Genomic DNA, 15,119 nt, shown 5'->3' with positions numbered 1-15,119 from the left:
TACATGTCTGGGCTGAGCCTGGCTAAGATAATAGGCCCTTAGAGCTGGAAACTGGGGGAGGGGCATGTGCAGGCCCCCAGTCTCCACCCTTCTCTCCTGCCTCAGTTTCACCTCAGGGTCTCTCTTCTCACTGGGCAAAGCCAGCGCATCCTGCTGACCGTCCACGAAGGGTCAACATCTGCCCCTTCCTGCCTCCATGCCTTTGCGCGTGCTGTTCCATCAGCCTGGAAATGGTCTTCTTCCCATCTGCCTGGTGAGAGGCAGGTGTTTTCAAAGCAGGGCCCTGGAGGCGATAAATCTGGTTTCACATTCTGGTTCCACTTCCCAGTGGCAGGACCTTAGATGAGTTCATTGACCTCTCAAGGCCTCAGTGTCCTCCTTTGTAAACTGGGAATATAGTCATCTTCTTAAGGTCGCTTGGATGGTTAAAAAACCAAAGCACATGACAGAATCTATCCACACCTAGTAAGGGATCAATAACCAGTAGCTCTTACAAGATGCACTGTTGGTTCACCAGCTCCAGTGCCCCCTCTCCGAGGGACCTTCCTGATATGCCCCTCTTTCTGCTTGTGGCTCAGCACCTTAGCTCTCCTTACTTGGTGTTGAATTGAATTCTGTCTCTTCCCACTAGATTGTGGGGAGCTGGATTATTTATCTGCGTAGCCTCCATAGTTGAATGAGTGAATGACAGTGTGTGTAAAAGCGTGTAAGCATGTGAGTGTGTGTGTGTGTGTCTGTCCACCATATGAAAGCTGGAAAGAGAACATTATAACAAAAGACTCATCTCAAAGAATAGTGTCAGGAGAGCTAAAACCCAGGATGAACTGAGGCTTGCAAAAAAAAAAAATGCAAAGGAGACAAAAAGTCCTTTGTTAGCTGCATTCTAAGCAAGAATAGGGAAAGAATAGGTCTTTCGCTCAGGCAAGATGGCGCATTGTTAAGAAATGGCAGAGAGAAAGTGGAGCTGGCCCGCCCCTTGCTTCTGTCTCTCTCACTCACTGGAAAGGCCTTCGAATCCATCCTTCCAAGCAGTCATTAGCTCACCAGACGTGTGCTTTGGCTGTTTTCACAGCCTGAAATGGGTAAAAAGATGGAGCCATTTGTGTGAGGCACGGATTCCCAGATGAGGGAACCTAGGCCCAGCGGGTCACCCTGCTCTAAAGAGTGCCACAGGAGCAAAAGCCTAGAAATGCATTAAAGTCATCCGGTGTGCAGACACAGGAGGGTGGTACTCCCCTCCCAGGGCTTGGATCCTAGGTCATCTGTGCCCATCCCTGGAAAAATTCCGGCGGGGGAGTACCAAACAGGAGGTCGTGAGTATCTGGAAAAGAATGCAGCCATCCCGCATGTCGGGAAATCACCATTTCTTTGTTGACAATAATGCTGGGGACAGAGCAAATTTCTATATGTGCTAAGAATGTGATTATCTTCCCACATCCTGTCTCTCCCCTGACACAAGGGAAAGAAATTCTTCTGACAGCTCCCCTCCCAGGCAAAGCACTGGCGGACTGATTCATGCCCACCTCTCTCTCCAGCCTCTTTCTGCCCTCCCTCCCCCACACCCTAGAGTCCAGGGTGTCCGGATCACACTCCGGACCCCCTGGCTCTGGGCTGGGTCACACCTGCAAGCCTCTCCTGACGGCTTCTCCCCTGCTACAGCCTTTCCCCCTCTAGTGTGGACCAGCCCATCACAGATGACCCCTGCAGGCAGCCTTCTGTGCTACAGTCTACCTGCCTGGTGCCCTCTCCTCGCCTATGAGATCCCAGAGCACATTTTCTGCTCTGATGTTGCTGTCTGTCCCCACCAAACTGTGAGCACACTGAAGGCAGAGCCATTTCATCAGTCTACCACACAGAAGATTCTAGTAAATATCTGTGGGACCGATAAATGAATGAATGGCGGACACACGGTGGGGCAGGGGAAGCTTGTGGTGTGGGATCCCATGAGCATTTAAATTCTACAAATTCAACCAAAAGCACCTAGGGGAAAAATAAATAAAAACACTGTATGCGTGGGAACGTAAATTGGTGTAGCCACTATGGAAAAGAGTATGGAGGTTCCTCAAAAAATTAAAAATAGAATGATCATATGATCCAGCAATCCCACTTCTGGATACATATCCAAAGGAAACAAAATCACTCTCTTGGAAAGATACCTGCACCCTGTGTTCACTGCAGCATTCCTTACAATAGCCAAGATGTGGAAACAACTTCAGGGTCCATCAATGGATGAATGGACAAAGAAAACGTCATATATGTGTGTGTGTGTGTGTGTGTGTGTGTGTGTGTGTGTGTGTGTATTTTATGATATATACATAAAATGTGATATATAAATGGGATATACATATATATGCATATACGTGCACGCACACACACACACACACATATATATATATATATATATATGAGTGGTGTTTCTTGTGGGGTGGGGGGCAGGGGCTGCCTCTGCAGAGCATTCTACCAGATGGTCAGTGAGTCCAAGGTCAGAGATGAGTGGGTCCTTCAGGAAAAGCCTGCTCAAGCTGCTCTCTTGTCTGTAAGACTTTTCAGGGCCTTTAATACGCTGGTGGGCATTCTGGCTCCCCCAAGTAGGGAGCTCCCCAGTTTGTCATCCAGGGAGCCCTCCTATGTTTCTCCAGAGACACTGGTGGAGGAAGGGAGCGGGTGGACAGTATCATTCTGCTGAACAAATCCTGGAAACGCGTCTTTTTGAATCATGCCATGGGGAAGGGGTCTTCCCTAGGCCTTGACCTAATTAGCATGTTTACCCCATTTGAAGCCAATGCAAAGGTGGAAGGGAGAGCCAACAGAATGCCAGGCTAAAACGGATTAAAATGAAATGTGCGGGAATGAATGTTCAGCCTCGTATTGAGGTCAGAATGAAAAGCATCCACTCACACAACAGAGGGAACAGAGTGCTTCCTGTGTGCAAGGTACCACCGATCTGGGAGTCAGAAGGTAAATAAGACCTGGGCCTTGTCCTCAAGGGCTCAGAGCAGCTGCTGGCACATAGGATAGAGAGGAGCTCCGGGGTCATGTGTTTCTTCATGTGTGCTCTGAGCACCTACTGTGTGCCAGGCCCTGGGTGGGGCATCCCAGGAGAAGATGCTTGACAGGCCTGGGTTCCATGGACACCCCCACAGTCAGGGAGAAGATTGATATTGGACACATCTTTGCAAAAGTAAGCAATGTCCCTTCTGAAGGTGGTAAGTGCTGTAAAGACATCAGAACAGATTGACCAATCTCAGGCTGGACAGTCCAGGAAGGCCTCCTGGAAGAGGTGGCATTTGGGTTGAGACCTGCATGATGCTGGAGCAAGCAGGTTACCTGCCATCTCTTGGCAGCTGCTCCCTTTCACCCTTCTCCTCTGCCTCCTGCTCCAGAGGGAGCTGAGGGCAGGTGTCTGCACCAGTACCCAGGGAGGTCCCCACATCCTCTGGTGCCCGTCTGTGGTCACCATGCCCTCCATCTACCAGGCGCCATGTCAGAGGCCTCCATCTGCTTCCTCACAGAGCTGCCTTCTGGCCCAAGAGAGAGATGATAGCAACATCACAACTATGATTTCCGGAGCACATCCTATGTGCCAGGCGCAGTTCTGAATGCTTCATGGAGACTAAATGATCTCAGCCCATGGGACACAACCTATGGAGCAGACACTATTATCACTGCCGTGTGGTCAAGGTCCACAGCTAGTAAATGGGGAAGCCAGGAAAAGAACCAAGCGGGCAGTCTAGGGGCTGAACTGTTATACAGTGCTGCACAAATGAGCAAATAGGGAATATGCCCTGGAGTAGTGAAGTGATACGAAAAATCTGGCAAGGTAAGGGGCAGATAGGGACAGGTGGCCGACGCTACCCATGGGTGTCCTCAATGGAAGGACAAAAGAGCATCCCAGCAGAGGGGACAAGGCAGGGCAAAGGCGTTGAGGTGAGAAGGGCTTTGGTATGCTTGAGGGTGGAAAGAAAGGCAGAGGGGCTGGAGATGGAGGGGAGAGGGGGTCTGGGTGCAGGTCACAGGGGTCTGTAAAGAACCAGGGGGCCTGTTGGTATTTTATTCCTGGAGGAACAGTAAACCACTACAGGGTTTTGCACATTGGGGGGGGGGGGGTGGCTGCCATGATCAGAGCAATGCTGGGAAGATGCTATGCCGGATGGCTGTGCAGCTGGGGAGGCGGGGGTACGTGAGGAGGCTGATGTAGCTGTCTGGGCAACAAGTCTCTAAAGATGGAGGTTTTGAACCAGGAGGTGGTGGTGGAGCTGGTGAGAGGTGGACAGACTGGCAGACACAATTCACAGGTAGAGTCAAAATGGCAAGCTTAGATTAGCAATTGCACCGATAGCCTCTCCCTATTCTTCTCTGCATCTCCTCACTCTGTTGCACCAAGAAAAAAACCCAGTGCATGCATCCCCAATTCATTGAGCTCATCTTTGTCTGAGATGGGCATGTGAGCCTCCTGGGAGGGACAAAGGGATACCTTCTGATGGCCCTAATTTACAGGTGCCAGGATTTTAAATCCTGCACAACGTTGCCACGCGACTCCCTCATTCTGCAGATGGGAAGACTGAGATAGGAGAGGTGAGGTACTCTCTCAGAGTCCTCAGCAAGGTAGTGGTGGGGCTGGAATGGAAACCTGGCCATGTGACTTTGATCCCAGTGCTCACTTGGTTGCCACATGGCCCAGCAAGACAAGGTTCTCAAATACGTGGCATCTTCAAGAATCTCAAATCTGGCAGACTCACACAAGGAGAAGAATATCCCAGCATCAGAGAACTCACTACCCATCTCAGCTCTGCCACAAAACAGCCATGTGACTTTGGTCAGCCTCCGCCTCACTCAGAGCCTGAGATGAAGGTAGACAGACCTCCTGTCGGGGGGCAGATGAGGCCATACATGAGGAAGGGCTATCGCGGTGCCTGGCCCTCACGGATCCTCAATGAAAAGACAAAAGAGTGAACCCCACATGAGCCACCATAGCCTGGGGTGCTATCTGATCCAGCCTCACTCCCCTGCACCATGACTCAGTACTACTACCACGACAGTCAAACCTGAGGCAAGAACACACAACTGGATGGAAAAATGGGTAAAAAGCATGAACAGGCAACTCACAGAAGAGTAAACATGTAGAGCCAGTAAATATAGGAAGAGGGTTCACCCGAATTACTTCTCAGGAGAATGCAAATCAAGACGACAGTGAGAAAGCATTTTATACCCAATCCCTAGGCAAAAATGAAGTCTGGATAATTCCAAGTGTTGCAGAGGCTGTGGATCAACACTGCTGGCTGGCAGGAGTGGCACCTGGCACAATCACTGTGGAAATCAGGTTGACATTCATACCTGTGACTAGCAATTCATTCCTCTGTATACACCCAAGAGAAACACATGCACATGGGCCCCGGGAGATGTGAACAGGGAGGCGTGTGGTGGCAATGTGACAATAAATGCTTAGAGGCAACCCAGATGTCTCACAACCAAAAGCACGGGAGCATAGATTAGAGTCTATTACCCCAGCTAAAACGAATCAGCAACAGCTAAAAGAACAACGTGGATGGGTTTTATTACTAGTGAGTGAAAAAAATAAATTCCAAAAGATTGCGCATAGGATGATGTCTTTTCTTTACAAAATTAAATAGAACTAAAACCAAATAATTTACTTCTGGGGACTATATCAATATGATAAAACAGACACAAACAAGCAAGGAATGGGAAACCCACGGTTCAGGATAGAGAACGTATGGCTTGGTGAGGAGAGCAGGGGGGTGGGGAGAGCAGGGGGCGCACAGGGATGCTCACAGGGGTGGATGTAAATTACCCATTCTTGTTCTAGATGTTGTGTTGGGTGCTGGATTCAAGGGGGGTTCACTGTATTATTTCAGAAAAGGAAAAGGCTGAAGGGGGAGAGGTGAATGCCTTCTTAAGCCCCCAAGGGCCACACTGGGTAGCAATTGATAAAACCAATGTGGAACCACTATTGTGGCTTCCAATATTGTAGATTCCAATAATCCCTGGCATTCAAGACCCCTGAATAGCTGGCCTGCAATCTCATCCGAGACTTCTGACCCCCTGCATCTTGAGGCTGCAGGGCCTTGTCCAAGATCCTCTTAGCAATCCAATGTCCACATCTTTGCCCCACGGTTCTCTCCGCCAGGGATCGCATTCACTGGTGAAATTCTTCCTACCCTTGAAGACCCAGAGCAAGGGCCATCTTCACTGTCCAGTCCACTTGTCTCACCTTCACTGTCCAGTCTCACCTCTGAGCACCCACCACACCATCTGTGCCTTTCCCTAAAGCACGAACCATTCCACAATCTGCTTGCTCGTTGTTATGGGCTGATTTATGTCCTCCCCAAAAGTAATATGTTGCAGCTCTAACCGCCAGTATTTCAGAATATGGCAAGGGGCAAGATGTATTTGGAGGTATGACCGTTAAATAAGTGATTAAGTTAAAATGAGACCATCATGGTGGGTCTTAATCCAATCTGACAGGTGTCCTTGTAGGCAGAGAAGATTAGGACATAGAGACATCAAGGGCCCGCGCACGGGGGAAAGATCATGTGAGGACACAGTAAGACGACAGCCATCTGCAAGCCAAGGAGAGAGGCCTCGGAAGAAATCAAACCTGCTGACACCTTGATCTTAGACTTCCAGGCTGCAGAACTGTGAGAAAGGAGCATCTGTGTCTAAGCTGCCCAGCCTGTGGTTCTTTGTTACAGCAGCCCCAGCTGGCTGATGGACCCGTGAGCGGTGCCTCTCCCCCAAGAGACGGTCTAGGTGGGGCTCCCACGTCTGGCCAACAAAATCACTGCCATCCTCGGCCACTATGATTGGTTTGGGATGGACACATGACCAAAAGTCAAGCCCTGTTAGCTGATCCAGTCAGGGTGAACCCTAGGACTTTTGTAGGTGCAGCCAGAGAAAGGCTAAGGCTCCTCCTTGCAGTTCTAGAACCTGGAAGCTACGGTGCTGGCACTTGAACAGCTATCTTGCCTCCCCAGGAAGCAGCTGTGGGGTTGGTAGAGGCCAACACCATCTCTGGTTCAAGCCTTTCAAAAATTAGCACCATCCCTGACTTTCCAGTGACTTAGGCAGACATAAATTCCCCTTTTCACCTTGAGGTGGCTTGAACTGGGGTTCAGTTTCTAGCATCCCAGTGGCCTTTGTCTGGTTCACATCCCTGGCCCTCTCCTGAGATCTATACAGTAAAATCTGGAACATTCAGAAGGGGAGACAGAGCCATGAAACGCAGAGCTGGGGACCAGAGTGGAGGCTGAGGAGGCAGTGGAAGGCGAGCCTTTTGGTCCCGGTCTCAGCATGGGATGGATAACTATGCCAGGGGGTGGCTGCCCACCCCAACATCAACGTTCCTCTTCCTCCTCAGTCACAGATCCTTAGCTGGTCTCATAGCTACTCTGAATAAAAGACTACAGTTCCCAGCTTCCCATGCAGCTAGGTGTGGTTATGTGACTGAGTTCTGGCCAATGAGATGTAAGCAGAAGAAGTATGAAGGGGGTAGGCCAGGAGGCTTCTGGAAAGTCTCTTCAAAGACAACGTTTCCTGCCATCCTGAGTGCAGTCTTGATGGCCAGAGCTCCCAAAATCAAAGACTACACTCTTGATGCCTCACCTACAAGCAACCTGTTGGCTGGCCATTGCCAGGAAGAGGCAACCCCATGAGGGTAAGAGCACTGATGAAGAGCCCAGCAAGATGAAATCTGAGGCTTGCTGCTTGGTGTCTTTAAGCAGGATATGTTTATACGTGAGGAAACCAAGGCTCAGAGGGGACGTGACTTCTCAGACCCAAGGGAGGGTCTCATCTTGGCCTCCTTTTCCTCTCCTCCACTGCCACCACCTTACAACTTCCCGGCCAGGGTAATGCCTTTCTAAGTGGCCCTTGAGTCATTGGCCTCCCTCCATCCTCTGCAACTCACTTCCAAAGCAGATCCCCACAGCTATCACTCAGGCCAGAGCCACTGTCACCTCTTGTCTGGAAGACTAGACCAGACTCCTAACTCCCAGTGGCACCTCCACGGTTCATTCTGTTCCCAACAGCTACAGCAATGCTGCTAAATTCAAAGTAGGATCCTGTCATTCTCTTGACCTCCATTCACTGGAGGAAGTCCCAAACCCCTGATGTGGCCTGAGAGATGTCACACTGTCCAGGTTCTGGCTCCTTCTCTGACCTCTGAGACTTCCTCTTCCCCCTTGTTGCTGTACTCCAGCTATACCAGACCCCTCACTGTTCCTCAAACTGCCAAACACATTCCTGCCTCAGGGCCTTTGCACATGCCATTCACGTTGCCTAGCATGCTATTACCCAGAACTGCCATAGCTCAACTCCCTCATGAATCTAGAGGCCTTCTTTGACCAAACAGGCTGGAACAGCAGCCTCCAGCCATAGTGGGCACTCAATAAATAATTTGGTCAGTGTATGAGCTAATGAATGACATAATAAATGAATGAATTTTATAGCCACCCGTTAATGAATCTTCCAGGATTGCTATTAGGCTGGATCATATGATGTTGCCATTTTTGCAAGCCAAAAATCATTGAATAGTGGCTATTTCATACAGTATGACCTTACTTTGGCAGCGATGCCATTGTTCAAAATTCTCCAATTGCTCCCACCGCCTAGAAATCCAAACTTCTGAGATGGATGCCACACACCTCCTGGCCCTGGCTCCCACTCCCCTTCCAAGCCTGTGAACCTGTTGCCCTAGCATTGCTATACTATCATGGGGTTTTCTTGGGCTCCTCTTATTGTTTGAATTCCTTGAGACCACCCAACGTGCAATGAATTCCCTCAATTGTACAATTCTAGCCAGCGGGGGGCTGCTGGACAGTAGGGGCTCCGTGTACCACAGCCCTCCAATGCACCCCAGCAGGCACTACTATAATGGCAGGCTAAGGGCTGGCTATTCCAAGGCTACAGGCTGTGCTGGCATAAACCCAGTCCCAGGAGACCATGTCCTTCACTTTTGTTGGTCTTGGACAAGTCCCTTCTGAGCCTGTTTCCTCATCTGTAGCATCTCATATGTCAGCGAAACGCGAGTTTAAAATAATGCCGGAGCCCAGGCTTGGTTCCCAGGAACAGGGGGCTGGAGATGTGAGCAGGAGACGGCAGAAAACCCACAGATGCCAACAAGACGGGGATTTCAGCGACCTGAATTGGAGTCCCAATTTCGTGTGAGCAGGGGGCAGCCCACACTCTCTCTGGGCCTTAGTTCTCCACCTGAAAAGTCAGCCCTGAGGTAGGGAAGAGGGAGAAGGAAGGGCAAGTGTTGCAAGGCAAAAGTCTAACCATGAAGATGTCAGAAGGGCACACAGGTGGAGAGAGGCTCTGCAAGAGGGGGCGGACATGCCCCCCTGCCAACCTCACCATGATGCTGAGCTCTTTCCCTCTCAGGTGTGAGTAAGCAAGGGCCTACAGAAGATTGTGACACAAGACCTGCTTAGGACCAAGATGATACTGTTCTTCCTTCCAAGAAGGAGGAAGGAAACATCCAGTGGTGGATGTGACAGGGGAGCCCCAACCCTCATGGAGCCGGCGATCTCAGTGGGTGAGGAATGATTCAGACGGTGCCGAGTGCTTGGCCGATGGGCTGCAGCTTCATAGTGAGAGGGGACTTTAGACACCGGTGATCAAGGGAGGCCCCGGGTGGCCCAGATGCGGGAGGGAGAGATGCACAGAGAAAAGGGGCCCCGCTGCTGCCTGTGAGAAAGCATCTGAGGCAGAAGGAATGCGTGGTGCTGGGGCTCCAGCACAGGACCCAGCGTGGTATGTTTGGGAAACAGAACAAGGCTGGGTGGGCAAGGGGGGAGAGGGCAGATGGGGGCAGATGGGGGCGTTTTGAAACGAGAGGAAGCCTCCATGGAGTGTTGAGCAGAGAAATGATGTGATCTGATTTTCATTTACAGAGGAGGACCCTGCCTGCAGGAAGGTCTGCAGGATAGTCAGGGGCAACAGGATGATGTGGGTGCCCGGGAGCCCAGCTTCGTGACCTGAGAGGGAGGATGTCAGGACACAGAAAAATGGCTGGATTTGGGATGGATCTCATCAGTGTCCACTGAATTTGCTGGTGTTGGGGCTGAGGGAGAGAGAGAAAACTCAGGGGTGCCTTTAGAGCAGCCCGGCAGGCCGGCTGAACCACTCCAGCCCAAAGACACTTGAGGCTGACTTATTTTCAGGGAAGTTCACAGCTTAGCAGCGAGCCTGCAGAATTCCTGGCCCCCAAGCAAGACACACACCATGACATTTTCCACAAGTGCTATGACCAAACCCCTTTCCACCAGGGTTTTGTCACAGTTGCTTTGAAAACCAAATGTGTGGCCTGATGCTTTGTGCGTGTCTGTGTGTATATGTGTGCAGGTGCACATGCATGCCCATGTGTGCATGTCCAAGCAACCCACAATCCCCACAAATCGCAGGTTACCAATGCAAATGCCCACAGTGGCCTGGTGGGTCACATAAGGGGACTGGGTGGTAATAGGGAGTGGTAGGGACCGTGGCAGTGACTGGCCTGCCCCGGCTCCACTTGAAGAAGCTGCATTCTCAGTCTGACCCCATTATAACTATGTACACACATGTATAAGTCATCAGATCTGCTGATTTTTTAAAAGAAGACAGAAATTCATATTTCTAGGCGAAACAGTTTTTTTTTTTTTTTAATTGGTCTTCAATTTAACGAAACAGCAGAGTGCTATATCAGTCAGTTAGCATTCAGGCCACTGGTTGGTGTTTTTCAACTTTGCCATAAATGATTGGGGGGATCTGGATTCAAATTAGGAAGCCAACCCTCACGAGGAGATCTGAATTCAAGTCATGATCCCATATTAGGGAGCATTCCCACACGGGGCAGGTGAGAGGGTCCTAGAGGGCTCCCGGGGGGTATTGTGGTCTCCCACAGCCTGTGAGACCTTGCCTGAGGTGTCTGGGTGAGCACATACCCACTTTGAGCTCCTTCCCGAAGACGGTGCGCTCTCCCAGTGCAGAGCAGTTCCAGCGGCCATTGCGGAACTGAAACTGACACTCGTCCAGGCCCATTTGTGAGCCTTCTCCTATGACGATGATGGCGTCGGGACGGCTCTGGCAGATCGCCCGCTGTCTGGGAGCCAGGCCTGGGATCTTGTTACAGATGATGCTCGCGCCCAGAGCTACCACCGAGGAGAAGCCACTGGAACAGGGGACATAGAGAGAAGGAGTGTTAGGCCAGCAAGGTGGAGGGCAAGGCTTGCAAGCCCTCCCAGCGTGTCTGGCCCTGGCCACCGCCTCCCACTGCTCCCAGCAAGGGTCCCAACTTTTTGACACTGCACCCCCAACCCACATTTATTCATTTTTTTATTCCCTATCGGCACTTTTGTAATATATATATATACAATATCAGTGAGGCTTGATTTCCTTTTAAGATATACACACACAAAGACGATGTATGTCACAAACATAATGTGCACAAAAGAAGTTGCCATTGTATTTATGGTTGGGTTCAATTGAGATGAAATTTAAAATCATGCAAAATACAACCTAATATTGTCTAGGAATCATCTCTATGTGATAAAACTGCAAAGTCAAGCCAGGGAATGGTAACTGTAAAGTTTCAGGCAGCAGTTGGCACTGAAAGGTTGTCCATACACAGACATTCATTTAAAAAACGGGGCGCCTGGGTGGCTCCGTCAATTAAGCATCCAACTTCAGCTCAGGTCATGATTTCATGGTCCATGGGTTCAAGCCCCGTGTCAGGCTCTGTGCTGACAGCTCGGAGCCTGGAGCCTGCTTTGGATTCTGTCTCTCCCTCTCTCTCTGCCCCTTCCCTTCCTTCTCTCTCTCTCAAAAATAAATAAACATTAAAAAAAATTTTTTTAATTAAAAAAACCCCACCCAACTGCTTGTACATGTTATATATACTCTCTGGTATGTATGTATGTGTTCTATTACAAACAAAATCTTTAAAAAGTAATTGTAAATAAAAGTCTTATTTACATAGAACTTCATGCCAACAGAGCATGTGTATCCCATTCTAGGCATGACCCACCTAGAGGATGCCTATGACGGAACCGTCTACAGTTCCTATGTTCCTCACTCATTCTCTACACAGATACATCTTGGACCCCTATCAAGTGCCAGGCACCATGCTGGGACAGAGGCAACAGCCTGCCCTCCAGGAGCTATGGAAGGGGACTACACCCATTTCACAAATGAATAAAACAGACCATTGCAGACAGTGGTGGGCACTATGAGGAAAGTAAATGAGGACACTGTGATGGCATTTTGGGGGTGGCTAGGAGAGAAGAGAGAGGGCCCACTTTAGCTGGGGTGGTCAAGGGGAGCCTCCCTGGAGAGGTGCAGAGCAGCAGGGCCTGAATGGCCAGGAGCCAGCCATGGAAGAGTAATCTGGGCAGAGGGAACGGCAAACACAAAGTTCTGGGAGGGGAGCAAGCTTGTTGGGATGGCTAATGAACAGAAAGAACCCACAGAGGCTGTTGCCTCAGGCTCAGGGAAGGGGAGGGTCTGGGGAGAGGATCTGGTAGAGAGTAGAATTTTCTCAGGTGCATCAGGATGCACTGAAAGGCTGAAAGCGGGGAAACCCACAGGATCCCCTCCCTCCAGCCCCACGGGGGCGGGGGTGGCGAGGAATGCGGGATGCCAGGGCAGGAGAAGGGAGAACAGACGGACGGACGGGTAAGAGGGGTGGTGGCTTAGCCTTGGCAGCAGTGGGGGAGGCTGCAGATGGGGCTGACCAAACTTGCTGATGGACTGATTGAAGGCAGAGCTGAGGGGAGGGATGGGGTAGGGTCTGAGGGAAAGACAGGCGTCAGTGTGACTCTTGGGTGTCTGGCCTGAGAGTGGGGCCATTTCCTAATATCAAGATAACCCCAGACAGGCTCCAGTGGTAACCCTGCGATGGTGCAGGTAGCCCTCCCTTTACACAAAGATGGTCCGCACCCTGGAGCTTTTAAAGAGAAGACCTCACCCCTGATGCCTCACTCTGGTTATAATAATAAGAGCTTCCATTTATTGAAGGTCACTGCCAGCCCTGGGCGAAGTGCCTCACACTTTCCATCCTGGGGCTCAGCTACAGGAAGTTGTTCTGGAATTGGAATTTCTTAAAGCGAGGCTCTGTGTACCAGTGGCCCAGGAGATGAGGTGATCCCAGTCCTTTCCGAGCACATAACAGACCACTCCTGCCCTCTTTCCCTTCATTCCTTCCTCACACCAGCCCTCTTCCTGCCTCAGGCTCTTCCTCCCTCAGGTCCTTACCCGTCCCCTTCCCTGGACTCTCTCTGGTCCCCTGAGATGTCCATCATTCTTGCCATCATTCATGTGACTTCAAGGGACACCTTCCTTGACCACCACAGCTAAGGGAACCTGCCTCCACATCCCGCCCCTTATAACTTTCTATCACAGTCTCTGTTTTGTTTACTTAATTCTCTTTATGACTTACGGTCTTCTGAAATGTTTTAATATGTGTTTGGTTTTGCGTGCCCACTTTGTTCCCACTTGTCTTATTAGACTATGAGCTCTTCGGGGGGGCATGGAGGCCGTCTGCTGGTTCACTAAATGGCTACTGAATGAATGAATTATGGAGCTTCAAAAATATCACTCAGAATAAGTACCTGTGTTCAACACAGCAGGTGCCCCCCAAATACGTGCTGAATGAAGGAGTGAACTTTGGCAACATCCCTACCATATGCCAAGGCAGTGTGGCCGGTGCTGCTGCAAACATTAGATACCTGGGACCTTCCTAAACAGCCCTGGCCGCCAGGAATCACCATATCCATTTCGCGTATCTGAAAACTGAGGCTCACAGAGATTGAGATCTGGGGGCCAGTGGCTCACAGATCTGAAATAGGAGACTCAGTAGAGCTCTCATTCATTCACCCGAGGCACTAAGAGAGAGTCTAAGACACCTAGAGCCAGACTATTTGAGATGTTTGAGGAAGAGGTGGCAAGTGGAGACGTTTTGGCCCCAAGTCGGGAGGAACCTGTGACCCCCAGAGAATTCCTACACCAGCAGAGTGTAATGATATATTAGGGTCAAAAATTCATAGGAACAATAATCTAGCAGCTAAGAGGTCAGGCCTAGGGTGCCATCCAAGCTTCCTTCACCTACTAGCTCTGTGGCCTTGGGCAAGTTACACCCCCTCTCTGTACTTCCGCTTCTCCATCACTAAAATGAGGATATTGATAATTAGTCCTCATCTGTCAGAGTGGCTGTGAAAATTAAAACATAGAAAGTGCCAGCACATAGTATGTACTCAGTAAGTATGCTGCTCTCGTGGTTTTGATTATTATTGGATTTGCTGTCACAAGGGGATAGTGCTTGAGACACTTGCCCTAGCATCAGTCCTGAGCAGGGAGGAACCAGTCACATCCTGGGAGCTGGAAGGCTTCTGAAGGACCTTGGGACTTTACTCCTCATATCCATTTTACAGATGGATAACCCGAGGCTCAGGGAGCAGTGGGGCCAGGCCAAATCCACCCTGCTACTTCTTCTCCTGACCTGGACCTCTCCCTGCCCCAAAGGGCGACGTCGGTGCTGAAGGCCAGCGCCCTCCTCGCTCCCTCCCTCCCTCCAGGGCAGCTGGGCCCCCTCGGGGCCAGTGAGGTCTCCAGGCAGGCGGGAGGTCCGGCGGGCGGGGCAGCTAGGGGAGGTTATTTTCTGTTGTTTTCCCTTTCTCTCTCCCTTCCCTGGTCCCTCCGCCCCGTTTCTAATTAAAAAGAAGATAAAGCCTCACGCGGCCAGCGCCAATCAGCCCGACCGGCTTCCTGGATGCTGGATGCGCGCGGGGCGGCGGGGCGCGGGCCAAGATGAAGATTAAAGCAGGGAGAAAAAGAAAAGCCACCCAGACGCGGATGAATCAATAACACTTAAAACACACCCGCAGGCAGACAGAGCGCGAGCCCCGCAGCCGCCTCTCCGCCTGCGGTCGCCTCTCGGTCCGCGGTAGCGGCTGGCGGCCGCCTCGTCCGCTCTGTGCGCACCTGCTCGCACCGGCGGCTGTTCAACTTGCGAAATGCCCGCTCGCTCCGGAGACGCGGGGTGGGGAGAGGGGAGGAGTGGTTGTGGCAAAACACAAAGGCTCTGCCACACACACCCCCTCTCCGCAACCCCCGCAGTCTGCCCCCTC

At 50.9% G+C, this 15,119-nt stretch overlaps 1 protein-coding gene across 2 annotated transcripts in view; it reads right to left on the bottom strand.

Moving 5' to 3' along the window:
* The window catches only part of WNT7A (Wnt family member 7A), a 79,271-nt gene that overhangs the window by 46,755 nt on the left and 17,397 nt on the right, over positions 1-15,119 (bottom strand). For both annotated transcript variants that reach the window (XM_047850584.1, XM_047850583.1), the window contains exon 2: positions 10,941-11,167. In XM_047850584.1, coding sequence (XP_047706540.1) covers positions 10,941-11,037 — 97 coding nt within the window. In that variant the 5' untranslated portion in view covers positions 11,038-11,167. The remainder of the gene's footprint in view (positions 1-10,940; positions 11,168-15,119) is intronic.

The sequence above is a fragment of the Prionailurus viverrinus genome, chromosome A2, assembly GCF_022837055.1.
Source record: "Prionailurus viverrinus isolate Anna chromosome A2, UM_Priviv_1.0, whole genome shotgun sequence".
NCBI lineage: Eukaryota > Metazoa > Chordata > Mammalia > Carnivora > Felidae > Prionailurus > Prionailurus viverrinus.
The sequence above is the reverse complement of the archived record's forward strand: the minus strand, read 5'-3'. Positions and strand labels throughout refer to the sequence as shown.